Source organism: Plectropomus leopardus, chromosome 23 (assembly GCF_008729295.1).
Source record: "Plectropomus leopardus isolate mb chromosome 23, YSFRI_Pleo_2.0, whole genome shotgun sequence".
NCBI classification, from domain to species: Eukaryota; Metazoa; Chordata; class Actinopteri; order Perciformes; family Serranidae; genus Plectropomus; species Plectropomus leopardus.
Window position 1 is genome coordinate 4,006,415 of NC_056485.1, and position 16,963 is coordinate 4,023,377.

The 16,963-nt window shown below is 39.0% G+C and overlaps 2 protein-coding genes across 5 annotated transcripts; both read right to left on the reverse strand.

Moving 5' to 3' along the window:
* Positions 1 to 921: 921 nt before the first annotated feature.
* On the reverse strand, positions 922 to 7,389 carry LOC121962054 (RNA-binding protein 4B-like). 4 transcript variants are annotated; one of them, XR_006107107.1, is made up of 6 exons: positions 7,324 to 7,389; positions 6,369 to 6,797; positions 5,633 to 6,256; positions 2,427 to 2,502; positions 2,150 to 2,256; positions 924 to 1,095 (listed from the first exon to the last, which is right to left on the reverse strand). XR_006107107.1 is itself a non-coding variant. In XM_042512244.1 (4 exons), the coding sequence occupies exons 2-3, from the start codon at positions 6,775 to 6,777 to the stop codon at positions 5,646 to 5,648; spliced, it is 1,020 nt and encodes a 339-aa protein (XP_042368178.1). In that variant the 5' UTR covers positions 6,778 to 6,797; positions 7,324 to 7,389; the 3' UTR covers positions 2,001 to 2,502; positions 5,633 to 5,645. The 4 variants fall into 4 exon arrangements, 2 of the variants coding, with proteins under 2 accessions (XP_042368178.1, XP_042368177.1); XR_006107106.1 differs by having other exon boundaries at positions 922 to 1,095; positions 2,150 to 2,502; XM_042512244.1 differs by lacking the exon at positions 924 to 1,095 and having other exon boundaries at positions 2,001 to 2,502.
* Positions 7,390 to 10,261: 2,872 nt separating this feature from the next.
* Positions 10,262 to 15,431, reverse strand: haus4 (HAUS augmin-like complex, subunit 4). Its single transcript, XM_042512463.1, has 9 exons — positions 15,263 to 15,431; positions 14,798 to 14,937; positions 13,661 to 13,792; positions 12,741 to 12,881; positions 12,313 to 12,409; positions 12,068 to 12,213; positions 11,046 to 11,176; positions 10,838 to 10,906; positions 10,262 to 10,712 (listed from the first exon to the last, which is right to left on the reverse strand). The coding sequence occupies exons 1-9, from the start codon at positions 15,327 to 15,329 to the stop codon at positions 10,526 to 10,528; spliced, it is 1,110 nt and encodes a 369-aa protein (XP_042368397.1). The 5' UTR covers positions 15,330 to 15,431; the 3' UTR covers positions 10,262 to 10,525.
* Positions 15,432 to 16,963: the final 1,532 nt, after the last annotated feature.

Sequence of the window (16,963 nt, forward strand, 5' to 3'; positions counted from 1 at the left end):
GTACTATGTGAGATCACATCCTGTCACATATTTATAACTGAAAACACAGTGCAAGGAAAACAAACATTTATGTGTTGACTTCAGGTCAAATCAAATGTTTATATAAAGTGCATATTTAAATTAAAAGACCATTTTTGCCTCAACAACCAACACCACTCTTGAAAGTATATTTAATATGATATCCTATACTGTATTTATTTCTAATTCTTTTGTCTATGTATGTATAGAGTGTTGTTCTTTATACTATAATGCATGTTTTCCATATTTCTAAATATTTACACACTAGTTTTGCACAATGTGATGTAGCATAAAGGATAATTTCTTACATGCTTTGCGCATTATACATTTGTTTTCTTATTTTAAATACTAAATGAAAGCATAATGCACATATTTGTACTTTATTTTAACTTGCTTCTTTATCTCAAACTTCCTATTCCATTCTCTATATTTCTCTAAACATCAGAGTGACTGTAGGGCGTCAAAATTTCCCCCTGAAAATCAATAAAAAATACTGATTCTGAGATCTCATGACTGCAAATTTTGTTGTCCACATATCTTTGAAAATTACCCTTCTTTTATTCTGAGACTGTTAACTCTGTGTCAAACTCTCTCCCTGCAATAAACAATAAGCCATCTTTGATCAACAGCAGAGATCTCAAACTCCTCACTTTCAGACATTAATGTATTATTAGTGTAACCTTTTAAATAAAAAAAAATTAAAAAAAAGCCACAGCAACATTGTTTGAACAAGATGGGACAATGGAGACATTAGCTCAGTTTGAGAAAAATGTGTTTATCTATTCAGATTGATCACTTTACAACTTTACAAAAGTAAAAATATTTTTTAAAATGTTCAAAAATATATCATTAATACTTAAAAATAAAAAATATATATCTATAAATAGCTTTCAGTGCTTATTTACACGAAGCTATCTCTGGAATGAATAATTGAATTAATAAAAAGATAACAGCTGTGTGCCAAAGGTCGGCTGCAGAGATCAAGGATGCCACAGCGAAGGTTTTCTGAGGACTGCACATCGACTCCACGTCACCAACCGATGGACCAAACTGTCCCTGAAGGAGCCGATCCACTTCCTGTAAAACAGACGACACCTCAATCAAAGCTCATAAAATACACAAGTCTGATATCAGGGTGTATACGGGTATCAGGGTGCTGAGGAGTCTGTGGGAATTAAGACCTCACAAATTCAAATCTAACCCCTTGATTCCACCAGCAGTGTGTCAATGACATCACATCTGTGGCAGTGTTATGCTCCGTCCACCACGCGGCTCTATATCGTACCAGGAGCATCTGTGAGCATTACTTAGGTGGAGCTGATGCTGCAGACTTGCTGAGATTGCACATATTTTGTCATTTTCCCTTGATATTTGTTATTCTACCATGGCTGAGCCACACATTTTCAATCTATTCCATGTTAAATTGGATTGTTTTTATACTGATCTGTATAAATATTAGGATGAATATTTTTTTTTGACTGAAACACAGCCATAATTCTTTTATGTGCTTTGTTCCTGGTTGGACTTAAGGCTACAGCACAACAAAATGGGTCAAAAAACATCAATAAACAGAATTTAAACAGAATAGGAAAGTGTTTAATTATGTGGCCTGCTCAGCCATGGTAGAATCACAAAAGTCAAGGAAATCAAGGAAAAACGACCAAATATATCAATGAAAAAATGACCTCTAAAATTAAGAAAAAAAGACAAAAAAAAAACAAGGAAAAATGAGCAAAAAAATTAAGGAAAAATGACAAAAAATAAAGGAAAAAATGACAAAAAAATCTAGATAAAATGACTACAAAATCTAGGGAGAATGTCCATAAAAATCAAGGGAAGAAGTCAAAATAAACACAATCTCATTAACAGTATCAGCCAGCTGAAAGCTCAACTCCTCATTTGAAATGCTCCCGGAGGGATATAGAGCTGCGTAGAGGATGGAGCAAAGCACGCTGCTGGTGGAATCAAGGTGTGAAACGAATGACTTTCAAGGCGTAATATTTAAAATATTGGGGGCGACTTCTAGCTCACCAGGTGTGTGCGTCCCATATGCCTAAACCCTGAATTTAAGACATAGTTTAATGACCTGCACCCTGGTTTTGGACTTCATAGTGAACTTACACTGCTTTACCTTTAACTGCAGGAACGTCTGATGATCCCAGCTTGTAACGTTCCAAGACCACAGAAACCTGTGACTTCACTTCGAGAGCCATTAAAGCCACCAGTGCAGCGACAGGCCTGTGGACAACAGACAGAGTCAGTGATCCCATTTCTTATCAATGATCACATATGTCATAGCTCTTGCTAGAGTATGAGAATACTGTAGCATGAATGCAAAAACACGAGGAGGAGGCAGGAGATTATCTATTGCATTAGTAAAGTGTGTTTTGCGGTGAGATGACACCTACCTCTTTTCTCCTGGATGCTGCACATCTTCCCAGGCTGACTTACCATGAGCTGGCATCTCCTGCATAGTCTAACAACCTACAAAGAGCACAAATACTAAGAATACCAAGACTGCATGCAATTTTTGATACAAATACATAAAGTTAAAATATAACGACAATAATGTAAAGGGTGACTAATATATGGTGTGAACTTAATGATAGAGAAATGAAGAATGTAAATTGAGAACAGTTGTCGCACAATGACAAAAACACGGGTCATCGCAAAGCTCAGTGAATCGGTAACTTCCACGAAAAACTACTAATTTCCTCGACATAAAGTAAGCAGTGGGCATCGCAGCAACAGGTTACAGCTGGTTTAGCCACTTTTTTTTTCTTAAATCACTCCTTGGTTTGTGAAAAGTTACAGATTTATTAGCCATATTGACTCCAGTGGTTTTAGAGGGAAAGTCAGAATCAAAATCTCATTTTTTTTGTCATCCGGACTTACACCAACCTTTTATTGTCACGGGCAAATTGCAAATTTCAACGTCAGAGTGAAATTATGGTTTTACCTCAGTCGGTGGACGCTCCCGTGATCTGGATTGTTTACTGTAAGGGTGTCATAAAACTGCTGTCTTAAATCTTTTTTCACCTTGACATTCCGTAAAAGTAAAGTTTGGTAATATTAACATTTATCAAATATTATCGCAAGTTTTTAGTCTCGGCTCATGCAAATCTTTAAGTTCAATGATGTGAACATCAACAACCAATGGCAACGCTCTCTTCAGCACCAAACAGGAAGCAGCGAATCGGGTCGAGAGTAAACATGGAGGGGCCTCCGCGAGTTGTTGAGTGCGCAAGAGTCAAGTTGAACGAGGTGTTTATCTGATTTAACAACCAGCACTTTTGTCAGTGCGAAATCCAAGAACTTATACAAAAAAAAAAAAAGAAAAAAGAAAAAATCACCAACTGACTGAGGCTGCTACAGTTGAGGTAACAAAATCAAAAATGGAAAGTTTGCATGTAAACAATTTTTTTTGTGGATTACATTGATGCCGAAATGACAAGAATGCTGTTGACATATGACGCCGTTTATCTCATGTTCTCGAGTTGCATGTGTTTTTGTGGACATGTTATTAATTGTTAACATGTCACATTTTCTAAAGGAAGTTTGGCGTAATAGTCTCCTCCAGGAGTAGGATGAAAAATAATCACAGGAATCTAGAACCTTTTTCCACCAAAAATAACGCGGCAAACCAGCTTACAAAAGGCTATCGACTGCTTTCCCATTGCTAGTAAAGTTGAGCTTTGTGCACAGCTCCGCAGCAGACGAGTATTGTGAGAGTGTGTTTGGGTTGTTTTGGTGTGTCATGTTCGATGTAAGCCCGGGGGCCAGGTGAACTGTTGTAAAGTAATGTGGACAGAGGTCTGAAACTTTACAGTGGTTACTTCTATTTATGTATTACTTATTCAGTCTCTTTTAAACTCGGTGTGGACTAATTTAGATTGATGTTTAAGCGCTGCTGGGGCAGAGACAGACAGTAAGTGACGGCGCGTCATCGCATCTCGCTGATTGTCGCCTTTCTCATAACATTAAAAATGCATACATTAGAGGGTGTTAGTGGGTTTTTTTGAGCAGAGGGAAGGAGGCTTAGTTGCAGTCTTGCAAATGGGACACTACAAGATCCCGTCTTTACAAACTCTTAAAGTGCGCAATTAAGTCACATTGTCTTAAGATGTGAAAGGCCATCAGACTTTAGTCCCTGTAATAGTATTTTTTAAGTCTTCTCGTGTATTGTAGGCGTAAATGTTTAACTTTGCATACAAGCATTCTACAGAAGTAAAAATCATTTTAACCTCCATCAAGTTGTCAATATACAGGTGCTCAAAAGTTTCTTACTTTGCATCGCAAGCCAAGTTGCTCAGGTGAACAGGCATCAACACAAGATTTCAATGAAAAGCCGATCGAGTCTTCCTCCGCAAACAAAGACCTAACGTCTCACACATTTTTCAGAATTTTCCCCGGAATTGAACAGGGCCAAGAACACATCCCCTACCTATGTGTCAAGCTGATAAGTCTCACAGCTGTGCAGAGTTTAACAAGCGTGTTAGGAGTTAATCGCCTGAGTAGTACTGACTAAATTCGACTACATTTGGTCCGGTGAACAGAGTCATTAGGCCTATCCTGCGAGGAAGAATTTGACAGTTAAAACGCCGTTTTTGGTTTGATTTGTTTATTAAAAAGCCTTCAAATGAAAAGAAAGTCGTTAAGTAAATAAAATCATACATATTGGTGCTATAGATTCTATTTTCGCAAGAAAAGATAACACAAAGCGTAAAAAGACCAAAACCACACTGGAACTTTTGACTTGTCATGCTAATATGTGTCGCAAATCTGACGGTACAACCTGACACACCACGTCTCATATTAAAGCCCCTCTAAACTGTTGTTTTGATGGGTTTTTTTTTAAAACTTATTTCGATGAGCACTGTGTTAAACCAACAACCTCAGCCTGTTTACAAAGACTAGATATATTCATTTAAATGACTTCCCTTGTTATGAAATAATGTCCTCAGAGGGCAGATCCATTGAAAAAGATTGAAGACCATGGTGAGTTTGGCCATTTAACAGTACTGCGGCACACTGAAATAGACTAAGCACCTAAGCCAGCATCGTATTGTGTAAAACATTTGAAGGATTTAAACAATAAAACAAGCAGAGGAACAGAAAAGGCATGAACAGCTCAGAAGAATACGTGAACTGTAGACATGGAATCATATGGTTTTAATACGGGGCTGTCTGCAAAACAGTATCTTCCAGTAAGTCTCAGGTGAACGCAACGCAATCCGCCATAGACGAGGGGGTGTATAGCGCCACGTACATCAGCAGACGACGCCGATCTTGTCATATTCTAAACCTGGAAAGAGAGCACACCACACATGTCAAGGAGCGCGTTTTACTCAGGATTCGCGCAAGACTTTTTGATTTTGATGTTAAAGCAGCAATATTTTAAGTTTCTATCAGCAAAGTTTAGTTCTATAGTGATCTCCTGGCTGGACTAGATCTGCTGGAGTTAAGATCTCTGGCTGATGGTGATGGTTTAAAGCATGATTCAACCTCCACTTACGCATTCTTCTCTTATGTCGGTACATATTTAAGTTTTCTCAAGTACGTCTTATCAATGTGATTTATCATGTCACGTTCCGTCTCACCTCTCTGTTCTCACCTTAAATTACACTCTAATAGCCTGCGTATCGGGGTGGTGGTGGCAGCGCCCTCTCTGCGAAGGAATCCCTGGGGCGGGGAGCTGCATACATTGGAGCCCTGGACGCTGGGGAGAGCCGGGAGCGCTCATAGGAGTACCCGTTACCAGCTGGCGGAGCAGGCGGAAGAGGGGCTCGTCTGATGGGGCTTCGGTCCCTGGCACCGTAGGCTGGTGCAGGAGGCGGCGGGAGCGCATGGCGCTCGTACGGATCCCCCATTGCAAGGCGGTCTCTAACCAGTGCCGTGGGAGGAGGTGGAGGAGGGGGGATAGCGCCGGTGCGTCTGTCATCATAGGGCGATGCACCATAAGGACGGGCTCTGTATCTCTCATAGTAATCAACTGTGCTGTAGGGGTCTTGCTCGCCATAGCCACGGTCGGGATACCCTGCTCGTCTCGGAGGAGGGGGCGGAGGAGGTGGAGGCGGAGGAGGACCGTAAGCAGCCATGCGGCCTCTGTAAGGAGGCTCAGGCCTGTCCCCTGGGTAGCGAGGAGGATAATATCCTCTGCCTGGCGGAGGTGGATAGTCCTCCTCCTCGGGTGCCCCTCTGGGTCTGCTTTTTGATATTTGAACATGTATGCGCTTTCCTGAGAGAAAGAAAAATCATTGTCCCTCAAATCTAAAAAGGCACAGCACGAACTGAATGAACACCCCCAAAATTTCCAATTCTTTCATTCGTAGATTATCAAATGCACTTACCCTGGAAGTCTGAGTTATCCAGGCCCTTTATGGCATCCATGGCCTCATCAGCATTGTCCATGTGGACAAAGGCAAAGTTCTTGACGATGGCACACTCTCTGACTGTGCCGTACTCTTCAAACAGGGCACGGAGCTCCTCGTCAGAGCCCTGTTCTACATTGGCTATGTGGAGCTTCACAGGGCCCTGGTTCTTCCCTCTGCTGCGCTCCACATTGATGGGCCTACCATTCAGCTTGTGGAGGTGGAGCTCGCGGATGGCTTTGTTGGCCATCTTGCGGTCCTCCATATGGACAAAAGCATAATTTTTGAATTTGGCGCATTCTGTCACTGTGCCATATTTGGTAAACAGGGCTTCGACGTCTTCCTTCTCAGTGTGCTCAGACAGGTTACCAATGAAGATCTTCACCATTGTTACTCCAGTGTACTTCTCTAAAGAGGAGCAGAGACAACACAAGGCGCCATGTAAGGTTAGGAGCAGAAAGTAAGCAGTGAGAGAGCAAATGGTGAATCCATAACGTCATTGTCAGGATATAGAAAGCGTGTAACTGAGACGGCTGGAGGCTAAGGGCCACCAGAGCGGAACAATTTTCATCACTGTAAATAAGTAGTGTGTTTTCCTTCCACCTTAGTAAGCTTTAACTTTTAATTTGACTAAAAAAACTGCACGACTTTGGATATTGCTGACTTTTGAAGTAAACTGGAGTCGAGTAAGTTTTCGCGTTTTCACTTCCTGGTCAGAGAGCTGCTAGTCAGGCCCGTTTCATTTCAACGACTGCTACTAGCAAGCTAACGCTAGCTGTTAGCCATTTTGTATGGTGTGAGCGGACTAAATACACTTCGGTTTAACAGTTTATATTGAATGCAGTTACGTCTTAAAACTTGTAAAAAATACCGCGACAATAAAAAAAAAAAAAAAGAATAGAAATAAGCATTAAAAACGACGGTAACTACTCACAGCTTTAGGTCGGCGCCACAGCTAAGCCGAAACTCCTCTGATAATGACTCAGTGGATATCCGGCTGACGATAAGCGGGCAAGTAGGAATCTGATTGGTAGAGAGACGTGTCTATCAACAAGTACGGACTGTGATTGGATAAAGGTACGAAGGAGGAGGGTTTGCTGTGGGAAAGGCTTTTCACTATGGAACAGCTCGTTGTTATTAATTTATAAAAAAGTTAGCTTTGGCCTTTCAATCGTTTAAATAGAGTAGCTACATTTGTGTAAACGTTATTTCTTGACTTCTTTATATTCATTAAGTTTGTTTCTACTCTCACACTAGTTTTATATCTACTTTGATGTATTAATCTTTTGTCACGTGAATTCAGGTTATTTGCATGGGCAGATCATGAGACAATTGGCCTCTGGGCATCGACATGCAAAGGGCCCCACTACCCCTTCTACTTGAATAAAGCACGCAGGCTATGTTCGAAACCGCCTACTATACTAGCAGTATGTACTAAGTTGGTTCAAAATGTAGTATGCAGTACGCAAACAAAAGCGAAATCCACAGTATGCCAGAAATACCCAGATATCATACTGATTTGGAGAAAATCCTCAGTGTGCATCGGACCAGTCTGCCTTGCTTACTGTTTCCCACAATGAACTGCACCAATGTTTATCAGTCCAAGAGAACAATGGCAGAGAGTGCAATTCTTGTTGTGCCACCCATGGCTGGAGCCCAGCCATCACACAGCTGGGAAGACCTAAGCCATCAGATTATTAGGCCTTGCAAAAATCATATTTTTATCTTTTATTTTAATGTATACATTTTAATTTTAATGTATTTTATTAAAAATATTTGGCTACTGTAAAGGGGCTATGGTTCATGATACCACCAAACCAGCTTCGGCTTTCACATGAAGATAAAATCAGAAAGTTTAAAAGGGCACCCGTGTGATTTTTGCAGAATAAAGAGGATAATAGTGCGTGTCCCAAGCAAAGCTTAATTAATACTGGGGAAACTCGGCAGTAATGCAAACGTAACAGTGGTACATCTAGTCACTTCCAGTCCTTACAAAGGCGTTATTCATCTCAAAGGTAAGCCTTCATCACTATTGTCTATATATCACTTGTTTACTGTATTTCAAACCGTAAATAGATGCTACACAGTAGCGCTTTTGCTATTGTTTGCTTCAGCTTTCCAAAACCGAAAACCAGCCATGCCTGGCTCAGCATACTCTAAAACGGATCGAACTAAACAACTATACTGCATACTACTGTCAAAAACAGTATGTAGTATGTAGTGCATACTGCATACTGAGTTCAGCTTTAGCATGCAGGACACAGTTTCGAACACAGCCACAGACTCTGTGGGAGGCTGCTTTTCTTTGTGGTTTTGTGTCTCTGTGCCCATTATTCTGTGCCTCCTTGACATATTTATTTGTCTCTCCTGTTGCTTTGTAGTCATTAGCTGTGTTCCAAACTGTCCCCTCATTCACTCACTCACTATTCACTGTGTAGTGTGTATTAAATACTGCACTTTATAGGCAATAACAAACTAGATTTCAGACACTACGTTGGAATTTTTTTCCCATTTCCCATTTTCCGCATTGCATTGTGGTTTACGGTAGTTAGATGTAGGGTACATCGTATGTACCGTGGATGTATTTTAGTAAAGTTGGTATGTGGAGAACACACTATGCAGTGTGTGCACTATATCCATAGTAGGGAACATATTTGAACACAGCTACTTTGTGTCTTCTCATGGTTGTTTTGTTTATTTTTGTAATTATTTCATGTGTCTGTGCAGTTCCTTTTTACCTCTTAGTGGTAATTTTGAGTCTCTTCCTGGTTGGTATGCGCTAATTTGGGGGTCATTTTGCAAGTGAAGGCTATGGGGGCCCCCCTAACACTTCGGGGCCCCTGAGCTTGTGCCCAGATAACCTGTTATGTAGTCCATCAATGGCTACTTGTATCTATACTACATCTAAGATGTCAAAAAAGTCTGTCAGTACATTCAGTCAGTAGAAAATATATATCAACTTTACTTTTACAGTAGGCTACATAACAAATAAAAATGATGTTGTAAAATTTCTTGAAATTATTTTTTTTGTGATACTTGTATGATTATGATTATGAAATGCCACTGACAAGACATGTTTAGACAAGTCTTGTATACATTATTCGCATTACACAACTGTAGTAAAATCAGAAAATATGTTTTATAAATATATATATAGAGAAATTCCCATGCAGACTCCTGGTGATAATATATTATTTTGTCGATGTTGATTCAGCATTCACACTACTGAGAACCAAATCTTTTTCAGTGAGAGTGCTCATTAATATTAAAGGACCCTTATGTGTGTATTTTGTGTATTATGTGTGATTTTTTAAAAATTCTTTATGACTATGTATGAAGCATTTCTTCTTTCAGCCTTGTCAGATAATTTCAGCTTCCACCTCTGACGGTTTTACAGTTTAGCATCCAGCTTTTCTTAGCAATGTATTTCAGCTGTGTTTTTGTTTTTTGGTAATGCAGTTCAGCCTCCATTTCTGCCACTTGTTTCATATCTGTGCATTATCAGTCATGCATTTGAATCCATTTCTGCTGTAGGCATTCACGTGCATTTTCAGCGGAAGATGCAATTTCAAGTTTTAGTAGAATACATAGAAGAAGACATAGACATACATAGAAACTCTCACAACTTTTGGCATATTTTTTGTGTAATGCTACCATAAGTAAGGTGTTAAATGAGAATTCAACTTTCACAAAACTTCAAAATTCTATTTCAGGTGGTGTTAGATTGACCTACCCTGCAGATGCAACTAGGAAACCAATTCAAGGGCCACAGTACTTTGCATTATCAGTATGACTGTAAAGATTCTCACTTCCTTAAGCGAATACAGAAAGCAATTAGGTGTCCATGCAGTCACACACAAGACAGTTAAAGCTTAGTGTTAACTGCATCTTATTAAAAGAGTAATGAATACTGAACACCTTGAAGTCTAAAAAAGGCAGAAAGGCTGCTTACCATGGTGACATGCTGAAGACGCTTGAGTATTTTAAGAAATCTGAATTTACTGAAGTTAATTAAATAGCATTGTTAAGTTAGGAGCTGTCTTTGTCATGAATCCAAAAGCCAGCATGTCAATGTGAGCAATGACACACTATGAAAAGGGAACGGCTGGCCGATGTCCCAGCAACAGACATGATCTTCACTTGTCCTTGTACTGGGTAAACTCCTTCAGAGCCCAGTGTTTCATTTCTATCTCCTGTCGTAATCTGCAGTACTCCTCAGCCAAGGCCTCAAACTCTTTGCCCAGGATCTCAAAGGAGGCCAACTTTAACTCAACAGACTGCTTCTCCACCTGACAGGCCTTCAGCTCCGATTCCAGCTTCTCTCTGAAAATGAGACAACAAAAAGATTGTTAGCTTTTAAGAGAAGTATCAACCAGAATGTGTTTTTTTATATTAACTTTCAAAAAGCCTGATATTGGGGAGTAAGAAATGGACAAAAAATGTCTTGCCTTATTTTTCTATGAGCAGATATTGAGTCCGGAGTGTACGTGTCCAACTGAATTTCCACCATCTCAGTCCTTTGAAAGAAGAAGAGTAAAACTTTTTTTTTTTTAAATCTGAAACTTATGTCAAAGTGATTGTTTAAGACTCTCTGGATAAGGGCTACAGTAAAGCATTAAAATATATTTAATCAGACAAAGAAATAAAAGTTCTTACTTGATCTTCTGTAGGACTAATCCACATTTTCCCTCCAAGTAGTCCAACTTCTTCCTGTCCAAATCAGTCTGGACTCTCAGCCTGTGGTCCAAGATGAAGGACTGGAGAAGCTGAATACACTTGATCAGTTCCTGGAAACAAGTAAATCAGAAGAAAAAAACAGTTTGTTAACATTACAAACGAAACAGACTACATTTATGGCTTGTACACACATGAACATTTTAAATATTTTATTCTTTAAATGATCATGATCCTCAAACACAGAGTTGCAACAAAGTTGGATTTCACTGTCTTCAATCCAAAATATAATCAAAAGATTCACAGAATCTGTATAAAGGATATTATTACATTGGCTTGGGAATACATTATAAAAACACTGTTGGTCAACACAGTTCATCGCTGTATCTACAAATACAAGTTCAGACTCTAACATGCAAAGTGAGAGCCAGATATCAACGGCATCCAGAAACATTGTTGACTTCTCTGAGCCCGAACTCATCTGAGATGGACAAAGTGGAAAAGTGTGCTGTGGTCTGAAAAGTCCACAGGTAGATACAGGTTTTAAAGAATCATATGCTGCCATCCAGGCGATGTCTTTTTCAGGGACATCCCTGCGTATTCCAGCAAGACACAGAGACCCATTCTGCACGTTACAACAGCGTGGCTTCGTAGTAAATTAGTGCAGGTACTAGACTGGCCTGCCTGCAGTCCAGACTTGACTCCCATTGCAAAGCACAAAATACAACAACAGAGACACTGCACTGTTGGACAACAAACAAGAATGTAAAAGAATTACACTAAATCTCTTGTCTTTGGATTGTATTCATTATAGGTCAAAAGAGATTTGTAAATCATTGCATTCTGTTTTTGTTTTAATTTTACACAGTGGCTCAACATTTTTTGGAATCGGTGTTGTACTACATACATAAACACTATGTACAGTATGTGCTAATATTACAAAAACATAAAGAACACAGAGTACTTGGTTTTAGTGAACAACTTGTAATTGAAAGAACACTCACAGAGAGGTAGAGTTGAGTCTGTCTTTGCAGGAGGAGTGTGTTTTCCTGGCAGGTCTCCTTCAGACTCTCTGCTCTTTTCTTGTCTTTGTCCAGCTGAGCTGATAGATGAGACAACTTGCTGTTCTTCAGACCCTCACTCTCGTTTTCTGCAAGACATTACGAAACAGCATTCATGTCAGAACAGTGGTGTGATATAAAGGCAGTGAAAGAGAATACTCAATGGTAGAAAAAAAAAAATACTGCACCCCACTCAGGTTGATAGTAGGAGAGCAGGCTCAGGCACTTTTTCTTCAGATGTTTCTCCAGCTCTCTGGGAAGACTTTGCTTCATTCTTTGAACATTCTGGTGAAGGTGAACACAGCATAGCTGGTAAACAAGCTACATTTCTTACAGAAGTATTTCTAGTGATGGTCAGCTTCCTTAGGATGTCTGTTTTTGTACTTTTTGTTGTAATATCAAGTATGTAGGCCAGGGATGCTCAACTTAGGTTTACGCCCTTCTGCAAATAAAAGGAGCCATGGGCAAGTCGCAGCAGCCTCATACTTGTTTTTAGGATTTAATTCAGCATATTTCTATGATTTTGACATGTCTATGATTTTAGGACATTTCTAGGATTTTGAGACATTTCTAGGATTTTCCCACATTTCTAGTATCGCTGTTTTTTATGACTCACCTTCTCTAATGGCGTGAGCTCCATCAACTGTTGGGGGTTGAGACCCAGAATTGAGGGCTGCTGCTGGTTTGTAGTGTTGCTTGGGTCCAGCTGTCTGATACACTGAGCCACCAACAGACACCTCTCCATCGTGTCATAGAACTACACACACACACCACACACAGAAAATCAGAGATTGTTTATAACTTTGGTAAACATATCTGAACAAACAATGTGCAAATATAATATTACAGCGTATTTTGCATATATTACAGGGTACATTTCAAACTATAACCTTTAGCTTTAATTTGTAGATGATAAAATATATTGTCTTTGATTTACTTGCAGCCCCTTAAAGATTTTTTTAAACCCACTCGGAATAAAATTTAAGACTTTTTTGGGTATTTTTTAAAATAACTCAAATAAAACGAAAAACAACATGAACTGACATCAATTACTTTGGGACAGGGATCATTTTCCCCGAATGTTTACTTCAACATAAACACGAAAGTGAAACACATGGCAAACAGTGAACAAATGTAATCATAATTATTCATTCCTTGAAAGAAGCATGTTCGTTTTTCATATTATTATTATTATATTTCATTTTAAATAATGATTGGTGTTGTTGGTTCGTCTATAATGATTTGCCATGCGCTAAAAGTCAGTGCAAAGTTACATTAAATATTTTTTTAAAATAGATATAACCAATTATTGTGAGATTTTACAACGCAACATTAGAAAAAATATATATTAATATCCTTCTTCCAATGTCTTTGCATTTTTAGGACCGATGAAAGATTGATTGACATTTTAATACCAATTAAGGCCTTATTTATAAACTTGTGAATTTAATGCCTTTTAAGACTTTTCAGGGATCCACAGGAACCCTGGACAGCTGTCTGTCCATTAGTGGACTGTCAAAATAAAGATAAAAGTACCATGTTCTGGTCAGGGGGTACAGTGGCGTGGTGCTTCCTGATACAGTGCTCCTGGATCATCTCCTGCAGTCCTTTGTGGAGGCTCTCTGAGTGCAGCCAGTGACGCCTCTGGCTCTGCAGCTTCTGCTCAGCCTGGAATAAAGCTTCTGTAAGTGCTCACAGAATAACAAAAGCTCACACAAACTCAGCGCTGTGCAGGGTGAGACAGGTTTCATCTCTGTGACTGTAATTCTTACTAGTTACCAGTAGAGGTCGGTAAGTCATAGACCTTTTACTATGTAAATATATGAATGACTTCCCTTCATAATGTGGCAAATCCAGCATAGCTGTTTGCTGTAGTGGGAGAATGGTTAAGATCCTTTACTTACACACAAGGACTAATACCATCCTGTGAAAATACTGTGTTACAAGTAAAAATCCTGCTTAAAAATGGCACTTAAGTAAAAGTACATAAGTAGTAGTAGTACAAAAGTTCCCAATGCAGAAAAAGCTTGTTTTTTAAGAAAATCAAAAGTATTTAAAAAAAAAAAAAAAAAAAAAAAAAACACCTCAGACCTCAAATTAGATTTTTTTTAACAGGTAGGACACATCTTTTCTTTTTTTTTTTTTTTTTTAAAAACAAACTCAAAAGCATTTAAAACATAGAAAAGAAAAAAAACAATCCAAACTATTGTGTTTGTTGTTGTGTTTGTAAAAATTATTTTTGACTTAAATGTTTATTAATACTTCTCTGTGAATTGACAGATTGAGTAATCAACTAATCATTGCAGCTGTACCTTTGTAAACCATTGGGTAATTAAATAAAAAATAAAACGTCACATTTTACAAACTCCTTTTGTGATTTTCATGCAAAAATCTTATTTTTTGGGGATAAGTGAAGCTATCAGATAAATGTAGTGATGTTAAAATTACAATATTTTCCTCTGAAATGTAATGTAGTAGAAGTATGAAGTGTAATGAGAATAAAATACTCATGAAAAGTGCAAGTACTTGAGATTGATACTTAAGTAAACTTGAGTAAATGCACTTAATGACATTCCACCACTGGCTGTTTGGTCAAACTGCATCGTGTATCTCTGTTAGCAAATGTGGCAGGTAACATTACTGAAGGTTTTGTCCCCCAGTGCCTGCTGATACCTTGTCCAGCTCTGTCTTCAGTGGGACAGTGAGTCCACTTTGGTCCACATGTTGTGCCAGGGTGGCCAGCAGCTTACAGAACTGAGGGTTCTGGGTCAAATCCTCCTCTGTGATGTCACACAGAGGGAAGGAGGCCAGAACTGGTGAGAGGACAGGAAATACAGAAAACTTATAATTAATAGTCACATCAAATCACTGTCAGGACATTGAAAACAGTACAAAACTCAAACTTAGACTACCTACTACAGCTTCTGTTACGTTCAGCCTAGGCAGACTAACGTTACATTGACTTATAACGGTTAATAATTACTGTTGTTTTAGGACATGAATAAGTAATATGGGTGTAAATTCGTCTCTTATGTAAAAAAAAAAGTGGCTTCAAGCTACAATATTGGCATTTTATTACAGTAAATTGACAGTTTAAGGAGCAGCTAACGTTAGAAAAGTTTGTATTTACTTTCTTACCCTGTTGATGCAGAGTGTCACCCTTTCCGAGCGATGTTACATGTGTAGACTCGGGGCCAGCGGACATCTTCAGCTCAGTAATGTTCCTTATTAACCAAGCAATTTATCAATTTGGGGATTTCTGACGACTTTTCTCGATAACTTAAGCGCAACATAAAAATGAACTGTGTACTTCCGGAATCAAGTTCCGCGCGCATGGAAGAAGCGGTTTCTATTGGCTAGCAGACTCACGTGGTCATGCTTACGCGAACCCGCAAGCCACTTGTGTGAACGCGCATTGCAAAAACGAAAATTAGCCCATATTTTTGTGGTTTCTAAGGAAAATTGCCGTTTAACAACAATAAAATCTTCATTGGTGTTAATTATTATAGATGTTAAGAAGTCTAGATTTGAATAGAAGAAAAACAGCTCATGCATCTCCTCCAAAATCGACACAGAAATGTAGTTTATTTATTTATTTAACCTTCATTTAAAAAACAAAAAAACTCTTGAGATTAAAAATCTGGTTTTCAAGAGTGTCCTGACCAAAACAGGAAGCAATTTAAGTTGAAGTCAGACAACATACAACACACAAAGTCAGTCTTCAGAATACACTTTTATTGTATAGTTTAGTGTTAAAATCAGTCTAGCAACATTATCTGTTCAGAATGTTAAAGAAATAGTGCAAGCCATTAAATTAAACATAGACTATATACTTATTCCCTTACCTGAAGTGCTGTACAGTGGTGCCTCCATAACTTAACTTTAATATTGTTCAGCCTCCTGACTCTCTCAGCTTGGATCTGTAGCTAAAAGTCCAGCCATCTACAATAAGTTTTATGAATGCTCATAGTCTTTTCACCAGATGGATTATTATAACAGCTCTTTCCCTGCCAGAGAGGGCGTCATCTCAGCCATCCACGACGCACTCATGCTTTGCTGTTACACCATGCCTCAAACATATTCTTCAGGGTGTGAATGATTTTTTTAATAACCAAAATACCAGTGTTTTTTTTTTGTTTTTTTTAAATTTGTTTGCCAGTTCCAGAATCAGGAAGTCTAATCTCTGTAATAGAGAGAGTGCAGTGTTAGTGCAAACTGATATCTCTACTACCAGTGAGGCTGGTTCACAACTAGATAATGTTAATTCACTCTACACTGCCTTCCAAACATAAACTTTCAGAAATTCCTTAACCCAAACCCCGTAGCCAAATCTGGGCCGTTTTGCAATTGGTTCAGTGGCAAAGAAAATGAATTTAAATCTTTTTTACTATGGTCCATGATGACAATGATGACAGCCAGAATCAGGCCACTTTATTTGGCCAGATTCTAGGTTGTCACTCATCCCAATCTGAGCCAAATCAGGCAACTAAAAATGGCCTGACTTATTTCTCCTGGCATGCCGAGTTTGGGCCAATGATGGACCAGGTGATTTTTGATAATGGCCTTGTGATTGCATTGATAGCAGCTGGAACTGGGCCAAATAAACTGGCCCAATTCTGGGGCATCTTTCATCCTGATTCTCAGCCAAGAAGGGCAGCTGGAAGTGGTTGGACTTTTTTTTTGTTTGGGCATGCCGATGCTAGGCCAGGTCCTTTTTGATATTGCCCAGTGACGGCCCAGGTTTGGCCTGAGTCTCAGGCGTCATTCATTCTGAGTCTCACTTGAGTCAGACAGCTGGAGTGGACCTATTTCTTCCAGCAAGCTGAGTTTGGGCCATTG